General features: G+C 44.9%; 2 protein-coding genes across 7 annotated transcripts in view; both read right to left on the bottom strand.

Moving 5' to 3' along the window:
• Nucleotides 1–2,323: 2,323 nt before the first annotated feature.
• On the bottom strand, nucleotides 2,324–6,121 carry gpr37a (G protein-coupled receptor 37a). The gene is made up of 2 exons (XM_015965656.3): nucleotides 5,024–6,121; nucleotides 2,324–3,299 (listed from the first exon to the last, which is right to left on the bottom strand). The coding sequence occupies exons 1-2, from the start codon at nucleotides 5,933–5,935 to the stop codon at nucleotides 2,469–2,471; spliced, it is 1,743 nt and encodes a 580-aa protein (XP_015821142.1). The 5' UTR covers nucleotides 5,936–6,121; the 3' UTR covers nucleotides 2,324–2,468.
• Nucleotides 6,122–7,599: 1,478 nt separating this feature from the next.
• pot1 (protection of telomeres 1 homolog) overlaps nucleotides 7,600–19,921 on the bottom strand; it is a 93,847-nt gene continuing 81,525 nt past the window's right edge. For all 6 annotated transcript variants that reach the window (XM_054746531.2, XM_015965653.3, XM_054746529.2 and 3 more), the window contains 10 exons: nucleotides 13,536–13,711; nucleotides 12,900–12,979; nucleotides 10,977–11,003; nucleotides 10,489–10,645; nucleotides 10,195–10,403; nucleotides 9,958–10,093; nucleotides 9,438–9,517; nucleotides 8,463–8,557; nucleotides 8,019–8,124; nucleotides 7,600–7,885 (listed from right to left, as the gene is read on the bottom strand). In XM_054746531.2, the coding sequence (XP_054602506.1) occupies nucleotides 7,752–7,885; nucleotides 8,019–8,124; nucleotides 8,463–8,557; nucleotides 9,438–9,517; nucleotides 9,958–10,093; nucleotides 10,195–10,403; nucleotides 10,489–10,645; nucleotides 10,977–11,003; nucleotides 12,900–12,979; nucleotides 13,536–13,711 (1,200 nt within the window). In that variant the 3' untranslated portion in view covers nucleotides 7,600–7,751. The remainder of the gene's footprint in view (nucleotides 7,886–8,018; nucleotides 8,125–8,462; nucleotides 8,558–9,437; nucleotides 9,518–9,957; nucleotides 10,094–10,194; nucleotides 10,404–10,488; nucleotides 10,646–10,976; nucleotides 11,004–12,899; nucleotides 12,980–13,535; nucleotides 13,712–19,921) is intronic.

Below are 19,921 nucleotides of genomic sequence, written 5' to 3' on the forward strand. Positions count from 1 at the left end.
ATGTAAAAGATGATAGAACTGAAAAATATTAAACAAATGGGAACAACAGAAGGGTCAATAAATGAAAACAATTTAAACTTTACACCCAAAAATGGAGAAAATGTGTGGATGATTATTTTCTCGTTGCAGCGGTGTCTTTTTCACAATTGTTCTCCTTTTGGGGGAAAGCCTGAAAACTCATCTTAAATGTTAGGTGTGTGACTATGAAAGGTGGAATGAGCAAAACAGCTAAACCTCAAGTGTGAGGTGGTTGTTGGTTTAGTCCAACATTGAGTTAACCCATCAACCAATCAGAAAAACATTCATCTTGTTGCTAGGTAAAGTCTGAGACGTGCAACAGCCAAGGGGATCTGATTCTGTTTGGAAATGTGCCACACACCTAAATAAAGGTGTGTTTGTTCCATTTGCTGCTTCTTGGTGACACACCTGACCTGTTGGGAAAGCTCTGGTGCCTTTTGACTCATTTTCTGTGGAAAATCAAAAAAACAAAACTTATGAATGATAATGACCCGCACTTGTATAGCGCCTCTCAGAGTAAGGACTCCAAAGCGCTTTACACTACAGTGTACCATTCATCCATTCACACACTCATTCACACACTGATGGTGATGAGCTACAATATAGCCACAGCTGCCCTGGGGCGCACTGACAGAGGCGAGACATGCAAGACATGTTCTCCTCTCTCCTTCCCAAGGTGGGCGGGGCCATGAAACCTAATGTTCCCTGTGATGGAGAGGCGACTGGCTTTCTCTGACTTGATCGTTTGCCATCTATTTCTTTTCTGTGACTGATGCAGGTGATTTTCAGGTGCAGCATGACAGCCTGACCTGCCAGACTGGTAACTCACAGGCAGAGAGGCACATGAGGGGCGGGACTAGGCAGCTCAAAATACCCAATCAGAATAAAGAAGGAAATGCCGACTGAACCGTGCGACATTGTCGTTTTTTAGCTGTAGTAAAGAAACGCGTCTGGCAATGGTGCAAACATCGTTTTTTTATTTTTTAGAAGAAAGGCGTTCTGTTGTATGATGTACGCTACTCAACGCTGATTGGCTCAGTTAGAATTCTCAGGGGGCGGGGTTATTTGAATTGGAGAGTTCCTAGACCCTTTCTCTGTGCAGAATTAGACAGAGGAGGAGTCTGGCAGGCCAGGCTAGGAGAATGATGCTAAGTGACGATCGTAATCCAAACAGAACTCCACACGTGGCACGTTTGACTGGTCTGGATGGGACCAACTTGAAGCCGGTGAGGAGGAGGAGGCTCTTCTGCATGCTACTGGGGCTCCTGCTTAATGAATGAAAAAACTGTTAAATTACCAACACAGCATCAGATCAACCAAACGAGTTCATGGCACCGAACAAGAGTAAACAGCAGATGTTGTAGTTGTTTTCACCATGGCAACCTGCATAACCCTAAGGCCCTGTCCACACGTAGCCGGGGATCTGCCAAAACGTAGATATTTTTCTACGTTTTGGCCTGTCATCCACACGAAAACGGAGTTTTTTCACACGAAAACGGATCTTTTTTAAAACTCCGGCCAAAGTGAAGATCTGCGTTTTCTCCGTTTTGGGTGTCTGCGTGTGGACAGACAAAACCGGAGTTTTAAGGTCCGCAACGTCACTTTCCACGACAAAAAAATGCTGACATCACGTGTGCGACCTGTGTTTACACTAGCCGACAGCATGGATGCCCTCAGAGCTGCACTCGCTTTATCAATTGTCCAAGCGCTTTTTGCTTGTTTGTTTTTGCAAGTGGAATTACTGCTCCTTGCGGAAGACCACAGACGAAGGACGAGGTTAAGAACGGGGGAAGTACTGCCGCCTACAGGTCTGGCATGTCCTAACAACGTATTTATCCGGGTACGTGTGGACAGAGTTTTTTTTTTAAACGAGGTGGTGTGGATGCAAGTTTTTGGAGGGGCGGATATTCGTTTTCAAAAAAACCGGCTACATGTGGACTAGACCTAAATCTGCTGTTGCACCAACAAAATCCTCATCACTACAAATCTGGCTCTAAGGGGAACAACTCCACTTTTAAGGAGATGAGACTCATTACTAAGAAGCTCTGTTACAACAAAGACCTGATCACCCAACCAAGCTTCTAACATAGTGTAGAAAACTCAGACGACACAGTTGGTGTCAGAAACAGAAATCACTTTATGATTCAGAAATTCACATGAATCTATAACAGTATTCTCATATTGTGAGAACTAAACAGAAACAACGAGCAGAACTTTCAGCTTTCAGTGGTGATGAAAGCTCCAGTGGAAATACTGCTGATGTCATTAAAAGCTGAGTCTACTTATAAAGAACTAATACTGACTGTATTCTCACAGATATCATCTCTGTAAACACTGAATGGACACAACCTTGTTGGGTTGCTCAGAAAAAGCAGCGTGGTACTGTGGGTCTACGTCTACCCCAAACATGTCTCTGATAACAACGCCCTGCTTCCCTTTAACCTTTGACCTCAGCAGTGTGTCCCCACAACAGAGTAGGCAGCAGAGGTGGAGGGCTCCCTGTGAATGGTGCTGAATGGAGACAACTCCAGCTCCGTGGTGGCACACTCGTCCATATCGCTGGTGGCACTAGCAGGAGAACGAGTTGAGCCGCACTCATCGCAGCAGCAGCAACAACATTCCAGAAAGGCTTTGTTGAACGGCTGACACAAGCAGAACAGCAGCACTGGGGTCAGTGCAGACTTGCAGAAGAGCAGCATCTGGCTGACCAGATGCAGGATGTCCAGAGTTCTCCTTGGAACGCTGGCCGCCATGTATGCACTGATGATGTTGCAGATGTTCTCTGGGATGATGCAGAAGCCATAGAGGATGGCCAAAGCCACCACAGCACAGTTCATCTGGCTTTCCAGCTGGATTTGCTTCTTGCTTCCTCGTACGCATGCCCGCTCAGCGTGACGTATCTTGCTCGCCGTGGCCAGCGAGCTGCAGATGGTGAACAGCGTGGGTAAGCAGAAATAACAACCAAAGTACCACCAGAGGCGTGCACCATCATAGGTTAGCCCCAGGACATAAAGTGTGTCAGGTAACTCGGTGGAGATTCGAACCGTGCAGCGTTCGCAGGGCGACACATCAGGCGAGTCGCTGTCTTCAGTGACCAGCTGTTGGATCAGCAGTTCAGGCAAAGCCAGCAGAAGAGCACCGACCCAGATGACCGCAAGCTTTGCTGTGGTGGATACCCAGTTCTCAATCATCTCGTAGTATAGCTTCACATTGGTGGCTGCACGAAAACGATCAATGCACAGAGCGCACAGAGTGAATGTTGTCACCCCAAGAGATGCCACCTGGGAGAAAAAAAAGACACGTAAGGTAAACAAGTTTTAGAATCATAACAGTGGTCCTTAAACATGACAGACAGCACGGTCCAACATTCATTGTGGAAACAGATTCATGGTTCTCCTACAAAAAAATGGGAAGACAGTGCAAATTGTTTCATATTCTCTAATTTCCCTCTGGGATTAATAAAGTATCTTTGAATTTGAGATTATGCAGTCTAAAGAACCCAAGTTTGCATCTTAGGTAAACTGCAGTTACTGCGTTACTTCAGCAGGTGGCAGAAACGAGCCAGTGACTGATGCTGGAACCAACAGACAATAAAAAGCTTACAGTCAGGTCAACGTAGATTACAAATGAAATAAACAGTTGGAACACATGTAGATACCCAGAAAAACATCCAATTTCTCTAACTGTACAGTCGATAAGCGGGGGTTGGGACAAAGCTAAAAATTATGACGATGTAGATTCCTAGATCACCAGTGTTTTGCCTTCGTTCTGCCAACTCTAACCTGTGCTGAAGTTCTGGTCGGGTTCTAAAAGCTTTGACCTGCCGAGCTGTCTTTTTTATTATCTTTGTACTTCTTCCGTTTTTACTGAGTAATTTCTTGGTTGCATGTGTGTCCAGCACTTTGGTCAGTTCGGGCTGTTGTTAAAGTGCTTTATATATAAAGTTATCTAGCTAGCTAGCTGGCTAACATGCTGATTGTTACAGGAGTGTTGTGTTAGGACTGATGGCAGATGTTAACGTGTCCAAATGCTTCCTTGAACAGCGTTTTCCAAAAACGCCCATGGCACCTTTGAGTAAGTCAGAAGATTAACATACCATCATGTTTGTTTATCTCAGGCTACGTTGTTCTGTCAGTCTCCCTGAGCTAAACCTGTTTGTGTTAGTCCTGTAGACCCAGCCAGCTCTGCACATTCTCTTGTAACAATCTCGTCCCAAACAGACGACAGAGAGGAAAACAAAAACTCTCAAGTAACACAAGAAATCAAAGGTTTTCTAGAGGATGAAAGTTGATTTTAAAAGAGCTGCTTGTTTAGTGATGCTGATGATCCACCATTCAGAGGGGGTGGGGGTCTAATCTGAGATGGCTTAATCCCACCCCTCAACCCCTCAATCTGATGGGAGAGCAGGTTGTAACACATTCAGGAGGTTTAAGCAACATGATGTGACACTAATCAGATTAACAAGCTTTTACCTCATTCAGAGATATTAAACCCGATGTAGAGAAACCCGGACACACACACACACACACACACACACACACACACACACACACACACACACACACACACACACACACACACACACACACACACACACACACACACACACACACACACACACAGGATAAATAATGGGGTTCATCAGCAAAGATCTGGACCAGCAGGTCTAGTGTTGGTTCTGAAACTTCTGAGTTGGTGGAGCAAACACAAAACTCCATGCGTTTCATGTTGCTGCTGCATAAATATTCCAGAACTGTTAACTGGTCATCAGTCGTGATCCACTGGTAGATTTCTACCTACAGAACACCTCATGTCTTTGTCTGATGTTTCTGCAGCACATCAGAAGCACCAGAACACAACAGGATCTGCAGTTTGGTCAGGGTGCTTCATTCAGGGGACACCACCACCTTCTGCTCATCTTGGCAGATGGTTTCTTTTCTAATTCTTCTATCTGAAGGAACTGCTGTGGTGCTGCTACTGCACCCGGCTGACCTCGTCCTCTTACCTCCAGGTAGGGAATGATCCTGCAGGAGAACTCTCCCAGCAGCCAGCTCTTGGTCAGCTCGTGAAACACCACGAGCGGCAGGCAGAAGAAGACCACGAGGAAGTCCCAGAGCGCCAGATTGGCCAGTAGAGAGTTGGAGATGCTCCTCATGTAGTAGTTGTGACACACGATGCACATGAGCGACACGTTCCCGATGATCCCCACGCCGAAGATGAGGGCGGACACCACCATCACCGCGTAGGCGCCGTACGCCTCCGCGCCCAGCGGGTAGAACGGGTTCTTCACCTGCCTGCGTCTGGTCCGCGGGTTCACGGGCACGAGCGGCGTGGTGTCGGGGATGTGCGGTAGAGGGTACTGCTCCTCCTCATAGTCACTGGTGTTAAACACCCGAGGGAATCCGGTCTCCTGCTCCTGCGCTAGGGCAGCGGGGAGTGCCTCGCTCCGCCGCGTTAGGACGGGTTTCGTATCCCGCTCGAACCTCAGCTTGTGTTCACCACTATGGCTCACCGTGGGTTCTAGTCCATGCGGAGTTAGTCTCGGGTATCCTTCCGGACTATATCCGCCATTTCCAGTCTCATCTGTCAAACTTTCCGTGCGTAAATATCCTCGAACGGGCCGGATGCGCCTCGTTCCATTAAAGGAGTCACTTTTACGCACAGACACCTGGGACCCCCCAAACCTCAGCAGCTCTAGTCGACCCGGGATCTCAGCATCACGCCACAAGTCGCGCGCACCGGGATCTCGCGCACCCAGACCGTGGTGCCAACTGCGCCATCTCCGGCTGTGCGCACTCTCCAAGACGGGGGCGAATTCCTGATGAGGGCCCGGAGCGCCGTTTGCCTCCCGTCTCTGCAGCGGACTGGAGACAACTTGGCTACTCAGCAGCAACCAGAGCAGCTGCTGAGGCAGCATCGTGGTTCCGTCTAGACCGGGAACCGACCCATTTCCGGCTCGGATTAAACCGAACTTTGAAATCTTAGCGGGGATTTCTTTCGTCCTAATGCCTTACGAGGTCAAACAGATCCACCCTTGGTTGGACCTGGCTGTCCAAGAGGTGATGGTCCGCGTTCGGACTGTTCTGTGGGACCCGGGATGAGCTCAGTGAGACAAGGAGAGAGCGTCTGAGGGGGGAGAGGGAGAGAGAGAGAGAGGGGGGGGGGGGGGGGGGGATCTGTCAAACGGTCTCTTATCTAGTACACTGTACGTATCGAGTGTGTGTGTGTGTAACACAAAACTGGAGGCTCAGAGTAATAAAGCCTGGCTGTAACAACATCTTGTCTCACAGAAACCGAAAAAGTAAAAGATAAATAAAAACAAAAGAAGAGAGTTAAGTTTACCAGACCTGGTTGAGTGCAGACATGCCTCAACTGTGCGTCACAAGCAGGTTTATTAGAACTTCCGGTTAATAAACGTGTGTTTTTCTCAAAAGCCTGACATTTTAGTGCCATGTCTCGCGAGACATCTAGTGGTCAGTTTGTGTACTACACCAAGTCTAGGAGAGTCACGCATCTTAAAAACTGGAAAGTTATCTAGCAATGCTTTTCAAAAGATAAACAAACCCCAAGAGATAATAAGTCCACCGACAGATTGAACCTTTATCGTCCCTCTGTGGGAATGCCAACAGCAGATTCATAAGGAGGTGGTGAGTAAATAAACACTAAAACTGAATTCACCTCCTTCACAAATCCCGTGCAGCGCCAGCCTACTCAGATTAAGATAACTCAGCAAGGCCTTTAAAAGGGAAACTAAGTAAGATTTTCACAGCTGGTCGTGATTTGGGGCTATAGATAAATAAACTTGAATTAAATTGAATGAAGTCACTCAGACCCCTCCGGCAGCTTTGTGCATATCAAACAAACATCGGCCAATCCCCCGGAACAAACTGGTGTTCAACTGCAGTATCCTTGTTAGAGACCGTTACTGCAGAAGCCTCTGCTGTCAGGGCTACCGGCCTGTAGCAGCTGGCCGTTTCCATAAGGACGTACTCATAGAACTAAGTTTAACCATCCATCATCTTCGAGAGGCCAAACAATCAGTCATATTTTTGGACAGTAGGAAGAAGTACTCGTAGAGAATCCACACGTGCACAGGGAGAACATGCTAACTCTTTGCAGGCTGGGATGTGTGTGCTGAAACTGAATTTCATTTCTCTGTATGTCCTGCACATGTGGAGAACATGACAATAAATGACTTTGAATCTTTTAATGTGAACCCAGGACTTCCTTGCTGCAAGACAACAGCACAACCCACTGCTCCACTGTGCAGCCCTAAGTTTAACCATGTAGAATATAATTAAACATAATTACCAACATTTTCTTCTTTATTCAGACCAACAGAACACACACACACTCAATATTAGCAACCATTTATTTAATTATCCAAAATAATATAGTAGTGTGCGTGTGTGTGTAAGTGTGAGGGTGTGTGTGTGAAAGAGAGGGTGTGTGTGTGTGTGAGAGAGAGAGAGGGTGTGTGTGTGAGAGAGAGAGAGAGAGAGTGTGTGTGTGTGTGTGTGTGATGAAGAGGACACATCAGACCTCTTCATTCTGAGACAGATTCAGTCGTTTTCACCCAGCTGCAGCTTCACTCATTCTTTATTTCTCACACAGAAACAACAAGCTCTACACAGGCTGTTCATGCACAGAGTCAGTAGAACCACCAGGTTCAAAAACATCAGAACCATCTGATCTTCATGAATAACGACTCAGCAGGACCTGGGTATCCAGCTCTAGTCCGGGCCTGACTGAGTGGTGGAGGGTGTGATGATGGTTGTGTTGATGATCTGGTAGCAGGTCTGACTCTGACCCGGTTCATCCTCTACTGCGTACGCCATCAGGCACAGGTCCAGCCATGGGCGCTGATCTAAAAGAACAACTCTTGTTACAAACCTGAGACAGTCAGCAGGCCTGATGAACCTCATCCTAATGATTAAAACACGATTATTCCAGTATTCTAATAATAAAAGCTCAGGTTTCAGCGGGTCTGACTGACGCACCCTGGCTGTCCTCTGGTGGACAGAGCAAGTCCATGACCTTCTGGACCCTCTCCTGAGCCTCCTCAGTGGCAGACACGTCCTCTGCTGACACACCAAAGAACTTCTCCTGAAGGAAGATCCAAAGCAAGTCGAGTCAGAACTACCTCGCTGAGTTTCTGAGCCCTCCCTAGCATCAGGCTACAGCTGACAGGTTCCTTCCAACAGACCGGAGTGGTTACATCACCTATACTGTTGTTGATCTTTAATAAATAACAGAGAACTACTTCACTTTGGGGTGCTGAATCCAGACCAGAAACCATGATCTGGTGTGCACTTGCACCATAGTACAAGACTGAGGGTCATACACGTGATCCTCACTAGTTTTGTTTTGAATATCCAAACTTGGCTCAAATGAAACAGGCCAAAAATGATCCCCCCCATTACTGACTGTGCAGGAGAGCTCACCGCATCCTTCCACAGGAACACGTCCAGCGTGTCGGTGGAGTCCTGCAGCTTCAGCCTCATCAGGAGGACGTACTGCAGCAGCTGGATGCCTAGATCTGCAGAACCAGAGAGATTACCCAGATCATTGTGTCTAAAACAGACCTGAGATCAGCCTCGTTCGGTAGTCTGGAACAGGAAGGACCTGACGGTCACAACATCTGACCCACACGGGGTGGAAGGATTAATAAATATCTCCACACAAAAACACAAGAACATGGCTTTTATTTTGAAATCAACGTCTGCTGTCCTTTTATTTTGAAGAGAGATGCTGTGGTGTTTATGTCCAGCGTCAGGACTCGGTCCACTGGTGGAGTTTACACAGAGAGGCTGTCCCGCTGTTCACTCACACAGGTCCAAATGAAGAAACGAGAGGCTGACTGGGTCAAATGTGTGTTAGCATCAGCGTCATCAAGCACTTCAGACTCAGATTTATGGGTAAACACGTGGAGCTCAACATCTTCATAAAGGCTTTAGAAGGCCCCATCGTTAAAACAAGCCTCGAGTCGTTTAAAGTCTGCAGCTGTGGTTAGAAAACCACCGCTGACCTGCAACCAGGAAGCGACTGGACCGAGTTCATGCAGAGGAACAGAAAACACCAAACGTGACAAGGACCCTCAGGCTTTTATCGTTTCTTCAGCCCCTCAGTGCTGACTAGAACTTTGTTGGAAACAGTCTTAGACGACTGGAATAGATATTTTTAGCTTTTGCAGCAAATTACAACATTTTACTTCCTGTTTTCTCCCCGAGTGTGACCTGTCAGAATCAGAATCAGAGTCAGAAGTTTTTATTGCCATATGTGTGACAAGTCACAACATTAGGAAATTGCTGCGGTATTTTGGTGCAGAAGGTAAGATAGAAAAAAATTAATTAAGAGATAAGCAAATATAAGAACTAATAAAACACTCATGATAAAATTATTTATGTTAAAAGTCTCACCTTCTGCGAGAAACTTTTCATCGACCACCGCTCCCACAGCTTTCATGTTCCTCAGAGAAGCCTCAGAGCATCGCTTACACCTGAAACACAGAGACACACACCTGAGATCCCGGTTCTGCTGGTCTGATGGCCCATGCACAGCTAATGTGTGGTTTTCCCACGGCAGAACAAACTAAAACAGGAATTTGTTGCTTCAGTCCTCTCGGTACCGGAATAAAAAACACTGATGTAGTAAAACAACGTGTCTGGGATCACTCCTGAGATCCAACAGGGACGCAGTGATTTGATTTGGTTTCCTCATCATCCTCTCCTGATTTAAGACAGGATCAACAACGACTGACATCAGGAGTGATGTGTTCTGGACCCCAGGTCAGCAGACCGTGGACCTCAGGCTGGATCCAGACCAAAGTACGGTCTTAGATCTACGGATGTACAGTTTAAAGCAGCACAGCGTCTGGAGTCTCCACGAGCTGCTGAATGACACACATGAATAATTCAGAACTAGAAGTGACTTTCTGACCCGTAGTATCTCTTTTTGCCTCTGAACAGGAAAGGTGCCGACAGGTCGAGCAGGTCCAAGTCTCCTCCAGACGACGTGAGAGGAACAATGTTCTCGTAGTGGGCTGCTAGCATGCATGTCTCCTCCAGAGAGAATCCTGCGAAGGTAGCAGGAAGACTTGAGATGTGTGTGTGTGTGTGTGAGTGTGTGATGAAAGTAGATGGATTCATAACATTAGTGAGCTGTTATCTTAAACACCTTGGAGGAATATGAACTCTTTGGGGTTTTCCTTCTTCAGTAGCCGACTGGACGCAAGGACATCCATTGATTTCTTTGGGGACTGCGCTACATCTTCGGGCAGGGACACATGTCCAGATAAAATCCATGGTGGATGTCTGCAGGGCGTGGAGTCCTGGAATGCTGCTGAGAAAATTCCCGACAGCACTTCCTCATTTGGGATTTCCTGCCTAAGACCAGAGGAAATCTTTCATCCAGACACCTTTCCAGATCCAGGCTGAATACTGCATTAGAATTTAGTGGCATGTTGCTCACATGGATGAACAGTTGCTGCAGAAGAGTTTGAGGGACTGATGGAGCCTGTGAGGCTGGTAGGATCTCAGCTGGGCCCTGACGTGGTACTCTCCTTCAGGCTGGCTCTGCTTCAGCTGGGACAGAGTCATCGGCTGAATCTGGTGGCTGCAGCTTCTCTCTGACATCATTCAGAACACACAACGTATAAAGAAATATCACAAAGTAAAGTTGCATCCCTCCATATTTACCATCAGTCATTTAGATGACCACATTTAACCACAACTAGATTTCATTTAATAAATATAATCAAACCAGTGAAGGTGGCATGATCAGAAAGGTGTGCTCTTTGAGCCTCTATGTAACACACCAATCATTGTTTTAATGAGTCACAAGGGGACAGACTCATTTGTCCAAGTCTCTACTCAGAGACGTGTCATCTGGACTGAACTGGAACCTAACTCTGTATGGTGCTGTGTGTGTGTGTGTGTGTGTGTGTGTGTGTGTGTTACCTGTGCGGGTCTCCACTGCACCGTCATCTGAAACATAAAGACAACATCCAGTGAGACTTGTGAGTTGGCAGCGACACGGGATGGCTGATTGAGCTTGAGCTCCGGAGGGTAGAGAAGCATTTACAGATATATCAAGCACGGGACGAAGAGCACGACGACAAGGAGAAGGACAATGGCGGCGGTGAACAAGCGTCTACTGCTGGTACTTTGCTTGAACAACTACAATTACTAAGCCAACAAATCACCGACTTAAGAACCGAATTGAAGTCCGACCTGGGCTCATTCAAATAAAACCATGAAGGAAGAGACTGACACGCTCAAGCAAGACATCAATCATAACAAATTATCCACTTCAACTATACACCAGGAGAGGAAATTAGAAATAGATTAAATATAAATTAGAAAACAAAAGTAATAAAATACTTGGGGATTAATTTAACTAAAAAAACTGAATTATTATATGTGGCTAATTATAACCAAGTAAATGATAACTTACGAAAGGATCAGGAGAGATGGTCCACCTACCCCTTTGCTTTTGCTAGTAAAATAAGCGGTACAAATGAACGTAGTACCAAGACTATGCCACAATGTCACACCTCTGCATCTCACTTCATTACACTCCCTGCCGGGAGTCGCACATGCGCAATAGCTTCTCTGCTGAGCACCAACTAACAGAAATGGCGGCGTCCGACACAGCAGCTACTCGTACCAAAACACCTAAAGTTTGGGAGCATTCTAGCCTGGATGTGGCGGATAAAAAGATGACCTGCATTATTTGCAAAGCAGTCCTCGCTTATCACGGCAGCACCTCAGTGATGCATGAACACTTAAAGAGAAAGCACGTCGGACAGTTGGATGAAACAGAGTCTGACTCACCTCGGTAAGATTTAAATAACACGAAAGCCAATACGTTTAGTTTTGGATGTACATTTTTTTAAACGTATTTTTGCATTTTAAAAAGAGATATTTAATGTTATGCCTGACTGTGCTTGACAAAAGTATTTTAATTTTATTTATGCATTTATGTCTGTACTGACTGAGCACTGTGCCTAATTGGTGTCAGACAGGGCATTTTTATTTACTGTTAGTACGAATTAGCCTATCAGCAGCAAAGTTCAATAAAACATGCATGTTCCATTGAAGTACCCATCTTTCTTGTGTTTATTATCATTTTTCACATAATTAAAGCAATCTCATGCTAAATTTAAGAAAAATGTAATAATTATCCGACTAGTCGACTAATCGTTTCAATAGTCAGTGACTAGTCGACTATTAAAATAGTCGTTAGTTGCAGCCCTTCTCTACACCAGGATCCCTGAACAGGTGGACAGGATCATAGTGCGTGAACAGAACTGTCAGTGTGCACAGATATCAGACAGCAAAAACCCCATCCTGAACATCCGATGACCTGTGTAATAATAATAATAATAATAATAATATTAATAACATACAAATATGTGCTCCAGGTATAGGATTCCTTCACACTTCCAGTATGGAAGGTTAATAATTTTATTGTTTGGTAAAATGTCCGGGTTTTCCCAGATGGCTGCGTCTGCATGGTGTTAGTGAAGATACTCCCACCATGCTGTCAGAGACATGCTTTGAAAGCTTTCACGTCTCCTTGTGCTTGAGCTAATGAATGGTAGGTCCAAAAGCTCCATCTCATTGCAGTCTGTTCTACATCTAACCAGGACTCGTCTAGCGGGTTATGCTGAAACCATCTTGGTAAATATTGGCGCCTGTTGATTAAGAAGTAATGATAAAAGTTGGGTCGATCCAGCCCAGGAGGCAAATAAACCCCTGATAAAAAGATTTAAACCCCTAAAGCAGCCCTTGAATGTCCAATCTCTAAACGTTTGTGTCTTTGGAGGACATCCAGGACAGAACAGCAGAAAGAGACGGACAAGAAAAGGGTTTTCTTACTCAAAAACTCTGGTGGAGTGCTCCAGATCTCCAACATCTCAGAGTCACTTGGTTCATCCTCTGAGAAAGACTCAAAAGATCTAAAAAGCAAAACAAAGAAGACAGAGACATCAGGGACATTCCAGAATCAGACAACACCGAGGTTACAGAGACTCAGCTGGATAGAACCGGGGTTAGTACGATCTTGTGTTTTGGAGCCATAGCTATGGTCTCTGTGTTGGACAGCGTTAGTATTTAACCAGTGTTTGGTCTCAAACTAACAAAGCAAAAGACAACTCAGGAAACTGTCTTTAAAGGAGCAGTTGGACATCATCTGTACATCAGAAACGTCTTTCATCTGACCCAAAATGAGAGGCGCCCCAGAACCAAACGTTAGTGGGAGGTACCAAAAGGTTCTGACTTCAGCGGCTTTTTCCCTCATGAACTTGAATCAGTTATGACATTTGCTCAGGTTTTTTCTAACAGCTATTAGATGAATGAGTGAAAAGAATGAAGTTGTTGGTGTCTACATGAGCTATAAAACAGTCCAACTAGACACGCTCATTTTAGCTTGTTGGTTCTATTCTGGATCAGAAACCAGACAACAGTGTGATTCTCAGAACTTCCAGATATTTGGCTCTCGTTTAGCTGCCAAACCTCTTTAGCTTCTGCACATCAGGGCTGCTTTCTGGTAGGACCCGGATGCCTTTGCCGAACGACGTTCCCCCGTTGAGTTGAAAAACCAGGTGATCCGTATCCATTCTGAGGAGGCCGGGCTCTTTAACCGACTCACAGACTGCTCGCAGGTTGTAGATCCTCAGGAAAGCCCCGATCTGGTGAGACAAATGGACCATCCTTGTCAGGAACGAGAAAATGTTTAACACAACACAGCTGACAAAAATGATTTACAATTTACCCAAACAAGGCAATCAAATACAAGAAATCACACTAAAAATATAATAGAACAATGAAGAACAACACTTTTCTAGATGAAACACATGGATGTGTTGAGATCAGTTAGTTTAGAGATGAGAAGCAGCATCAGGCTTTAACTCAGATTCATCACTAAAGGAAGGACGTTGGGTTTCAATAACATTTACGATAAAAATCACAAGATGCTTCTTAAACACGATAGAAACATAGAAAATATATAATACAAAATAAAATGTATCTAAAAAATGAAAAAAACTAAAAGAAGCTTTTAGCAAATATTTACAACATCTTCTTTGTACAACAGAATCATAAAGAATCAAACGGGTCAAGTGAAGGTATTTCTGTTTGCCCACCTGATACTGGAGTTCCTCCTACATTCATCCGTGTGTTTTAAGTTGTGACGCGTTTTATTTATTGTTTATTTTTGACTACACAGCACTTTGTTTGACAGAGTTGTGTAGGAGGAGATATAGAAATAAAAGTGGATTGGTCTGTCAGAACTGATCTCAACACTGACCCAGAAAACGGATATGAAGAATTTAAGTCTGGTTCTGCTGAGCATTGCAAACCTGGCCTAAACAAACTTTGAGGAGAGGAATCCCTTCAGTCTGAATCGGAGCCCGATCTGGAAGTTGGAACGACCTGAAAACAAAAGATATGGTCCAGTACTGCTGTACAACAAGGACTCTTGAGTGCATTCTTCAGAAGATGGCACTGCTGCTCTAAATGTGGATCCATGAGGTGAAAGTGATTCAGAACCACAGACTTCCCTCAGTTATCTTTTACTTTTTAACATCATGAGCCTGCAGCCAACAGAAATCCATCTTCAGCCTCATTATCAAACGCTTCGCTGCTTCGATGTCAAAAGGACTGCTGAGAATTTTCACTGAAGCCTTCCAAAGGTTTTCACATGAAAGGGTTCATGACACCCACTCACCTTTAAAATACATTTGAATCGTGGTGTTGAGGAATGAATTAGAACGTGAATCCTCAGTTAGCCTGGGTTTCTTCGAAAACCGTTGCTGTATAATCAGAAAAGTCTGAAAGTGTGTCAGGCTGGGACAGCAGCCTCGTCTCCTCAAGAAAGATCCATGAGAAAAACGGATCCATACTGGGAGGACTGGCGAGATCCCTAGTGACCAGTGCTTCACCATTTAAGTCAGAACAAAGAGGAGGAAGCCAGAAAAAGGACAGATTTTTCTTCATATGTCTGATTTTTTTCAGGTACCACGGCTTTCTGCCAGGTCCTACAAAAGTGCATGTTAGGTGAAAGAATGACTAAACCGAGTCTAGATGATCATGTTTCGATTGGGCGGTTGGTGCTGCGATGCTGGCATTGTACCTGTGACAGGTAACCTGTCTCTTGTGATGAAGAGAGAGCTGAGGTCAAAGGCTCTTGATTTACCCCTCGATCTACGCTCCTTCCTTCGGAAAAATGGTGGCACCAGCAGAGTGCACGGCGACTCGTCTCAGCACTGAGCTTTTTCTTATTATTATGTTTTATTTGTGCTCTTTTGGAATGTATCTGGTCTTCTTGCTTATGATCGCCAGTCACTTTTTAAGATTAAGGAGTCTTTTGAATTATATTGGAGTGGTCTTTCAACGGGAGGACAGTCTTCAAACTTTCCTCCTCCACCTGTCCTATTGGCCGCTCCCACCTTGCAGCATCTAGTCCCAGGCCACCCCTGAAAGAGGCCTCAGAAACGAGGAAGGCGCTCTGGTGTGCATGTTAGAGTCCGAACCACTCAGCAAGCTACTGGCGGAACCTCGGGTCCTTTGGATTTAATTCGCCGATGGCTCAGGCTCATTATTCCTGGAGATGGCGGCTCATCGAATAAGCTGACTGAAACTTACCGGTCCAGGTGGCCACGTCATGGTAGAAGTGGCGTGGATTTTACAAACCTCCGCTCTCTGCCTCAGCGTGGGGCCTTAAATGAAGATTCTTCTTTGATGGCCTGACAAAATTCAAGATCACTGGCAAACAAGACGGTTTACTGAATGATTTCTTCAAGACTCATCAACTGGATTTTATGCTTCTGTGCGAGACGTTGGTCCAAAGAGGTGAGACCGTGCCTTTCTCAGAACTTGTCCCTCCTAACAGTTGTGTTTTTAATACTCCTTGCACCTCTGGTAGTTACAGTCACAAATGTTTCAGCTTCACAGATATGCACAACATCACAGGAGCCAGTTACAACACAGGAAATCTGCCTCAAGGGTTCTTAGTCTGACTTTAAATGTAGTCAAGGAGATAAACTCGGTTAAGTCATATAGTCGTAGTGTGAACAGCAACACAAAAAATTCTGATTTACTCAAAAGTCGGACTATAGCATCAAGGCCCGCAGTGTGAACGCAGCCTTATTGTGTTCCAAGAATGAAATAACTAAGATTAAACTGCTCCAACGCTGGCTCGTTGCTAACCTCTTCATGTTTGAGCACATTTGTTTGGTCATGTGACAAGCTCATTTCTTCTTCTGCGGTGGCCCAGTAAACATACTTTGATAGCAGTGCTCTTGCGTCCTCTAGTGGCACAAAATATATTGCTCCCAGCACAGCAGGACAACTTGAAGCTGTTAAAGCTTCTTTCCGGAATATTTCGCTTATCCAATGGCACCATCTAGTGGCTGACAAGCATATCACACAACAAGTCTATTCCTCTGTTTAAGATCGCGACTTCACGTTTCTGTTTAGAAATGTGCTTAATGAGAGACTTACTTGTCCGTGAAAAGTTCAGCAACTCAGCATCAGCCGAGGTATTCCTTAAATTTGAAGCAAGTGGTGGTCTAACGCTATTGGTTAGTTCTGGTCGGCGCTCAGTTTCCTATTGCACGGAGTTCTGCGGGCAGGGGCGTACTTAGCAAAAAATAAAAAATTAAAAAAAAACTTTTTGCTTACATTTTATCACAGTACATGATGAGATAATCCCTTTTACGGGTTTCTGAAAAATCACACAATTTCTGAAAGGGTAAAACTCCGGAAAGCAGCTTTAACCGGGCAAAACTATTTTACCTGGTTACAACATTAACAGCAATTAACCGGTTAACCACGTACATCCCTGCTGCAGATGCAGCACCAATTCACCTGCCGATTTTGCGCGCCATCTTTCCCTCACTGGTGAGCAAGACCCTGAGATCCACTTGAGGTAGGACCTCATCCCTGACCCAGAGAAGTCATTCTAAACTTTTCCTACTTTCTTCTACTTGTCTTTAAATAATAAATAATACAAATTAGCCCCCTGTAATAGGCTATAATGAAAGCACTCCTGAAGCGATGCTCAAACACAGCAGAAGTAAACTCCTGAAAGAGGGAACTCAAACCAACATCAGCTGTCTTCCTGCCTGAAACAAAATGTTTAGAGGTCTAATGCCCCCCCCCCCGATCTCAGACTTTTCTGTCTTGCTTTCAGACCCAACATGGTATTTAGAATGGGTTTTTAGAGAATGTATGTATAAATTAAAGATGCATATGAAAGAATGATGTTTAAGTAAAATCAAACACAAGGTTAGTGAAAGAAAAGACAGATTTTAACAACACGGCAGTGTGTGGTAATACTTTAGTGTTTCTGTGTCGATCACTGTTTTAGATCTCAGTCAACACTTGAAGAACTGTCCCTATACACAGCAGCTTTTCTATTTAAACAGGATTTACTCTTAAGACCACATGATCCTCACTAAAGATGTGAGTAAAGAATGAAAGCAAACAGTTTTGTGGACACATGAGAGCCTCTGTGTGGATTTCTCTTCACAATCAAACAACTGAACAGTTAGGGGTGATTCAAGAGAAAACAGCTCTAAGAAGAAAGATCTGGCTGTTTACTCTCACTGCTGCATCAGCGTCTGGCACAACTTACAGCTTGTTTTTAGGAACAGCTTTTCAACCAACAATAAGAAAGACCGAAAAGAAAGAAGTGCTTGGGCGCTGGATCTCTAGCCATGTAGGGTTGCAATGATTAACCGGTTTGACTTTTAACCACACTGTGAAACACTGAGGTTGGTTCACCATTAAGATTTCAACAATACAAAAAAAAATCTGCTCAAACAAAGTACATCTGTGTTACCCCTACATCGGCTCAGGCGTGGCACTGCGCCACAGCTCCCCCCCCCCCGCAAGAAGCACGGAGGTGACACGATCAGTGCCCAGCTATTACCCCTTTCCCCACTTTCACGGCAGTGAAATGGTCCGTGAATGTTACCCCCCCCCCCCCCCCCCCCCCTCCATTCAGATTACAGGGGAAGGACTGGACATATAATAGCGCAACCCGCATAGACAAAAACAAAAATGCGACTGGACTGGACACACAGATCATGGATCATGGCCGCAGCGACAACCACTAGGACTGCTCTACTGTGGCTGTGTCTCAATTCAGGGTCTGCATCCTTCGAAGGACCCAGCGCACCCGGCCGACGTGGGCTGGGTCCTCCGTCGGCCGGGTAGACCGGATGTTAACGGCTGTGAATTGGGACAGGCCTAGCCTTCATGAACTCCCTCGGCGAATGTTCCGTCGCCTAGCAACCGTGGAACCGCTGGGCAGAAGGGAGAAGGAACTTTAAACAATGGAGTTCGACGTTTTATTTAGCTTTTTAACCCCCAGAAACCCAAATTTAGAAAACTGCAAAATCTTTTTTTAACCTTTCACATGTTGTTCTAGGAGGCCAGATAAACGGGCCTATTTACACATTTTAACAGCCAATAGTGTTGCAGAACTGAACAATAGGACCTATTAGCAATGTAAATGTGGTTTTAAAAAGAAAAAAAATGGGGAAGGTTTATTTTTGTGGACTTAAATCTGATGTTGTAATATTACAACCGTGGGTCTCTGGGGGTTAATCATTTTCTTGACTGTTGGAGAGCTAATTCAGAGAAAATACTTTAGACAAGCTGAGCCTGAGCAAAGATGTGATAATAGTTTTAATACTTTCTAAGGGTCTTAATTTGACCAAAACTGATTTATCACCTTTTAAGACTTTTCAAGACCCAGCGGATACCCTCTAGTAAACAATTCTCATTTGTAAACAAAAATAAAATTCAAGAGTTTAATGCAGAACTGATTTTATTTAGATATTTCTTTTATATGTACATGTTTAATCTTCCTTAACCATTTTTTTCTAGCAAAGTAAAAAGCTGTCAAAGTTCGTCCTTCTCTCCTGGGCCCTCTGCAGCCTCATGTCCTCTCAGATCAGCTCCAGGAGCTGGTCATCGCTGGCACCTTCCCCTGGATGCCCATTTTCTCCAGAATAGTCCTAACAAACATGTAAGAAAAACAACAGGAAGAGAGAATATAGAGAAAAGAGGACAACGAGTTATTCCTTTCATGTTTTCGCAGAAAAAATAAACTCAAACGAGTTTTTAAAATATGAGATGTTATTGTACCTCCATGCCACAGCCGCCAAATACTTTGCTCCGGTGATCATGTGCTCCATCTCCGCCCTAAGCTTAATAAAGTCCGTGGTTTTCTCTTTTGTTCCTAAAATACAAACTTCTATTAAAATCAGGGGGAAACGTAGCGGGAGAACTACGACACCGAGCGGCCGAACATACGAGCCGACACCGCAATACAAGCACTTTTACTGTAACATTTCTAACTAAAATAACGTTCATGTATCACAAAAAGTCCTTAACCTAACAGTTTTCAAGTTTCTACTTACATTTATATGCGCAATCCTCTCCGACAGCTCCCGCTTCACTGTCCGCCATTGTTTTTAAGTTTTTCTGCCGGCCGGCCCGCAAGGCATCTTGGGAAATGCTACCTGTTGAAGGATACACCCGACCCATCCTTCATTCAGGCGAAAAGAAGGCCGCATTCGTCGACCGCATTTGAAGGAGTCTTCGAATTGGGACAGGCCTAGTCGCGGCGCTGTGACGTAACCGGCCGACGAATCCGGCCGACGTAGGATGCAGACCCTGAATTGAGACACAGCCTGTATGTCCACCTAGGAATCACTAGAAGTGTCCTGAGAGGAAATATTTTAGATACTCATAAATACTTAAAAGACAAAATTCAGAATGATGGCTCACCCATCTGCTGAGCTGGCAGAAAAAGAGTAACAGCCAAAGGATCCAACTCCTCTGATCATCTGCATCATCATACAAATCAGCAACTGAGTCAAATTACT

Source organism: Nothobranchius furzeri, chromosome 14 (genome assembly GCF_043380555.1).
Source record: "Nothobranchius furzeri strain GRZ-AD chromosome 14, NfurGRZ-RIMD1, whole genome shotgun sequence".
NCBI classification, from domain to species: Eukaryota; Metazoa; Chordata; class Actinopteri; order Cyprinodontiformes; family Nothobranchiidae; genus Nothobranchius; species Nothobranchius furzeri.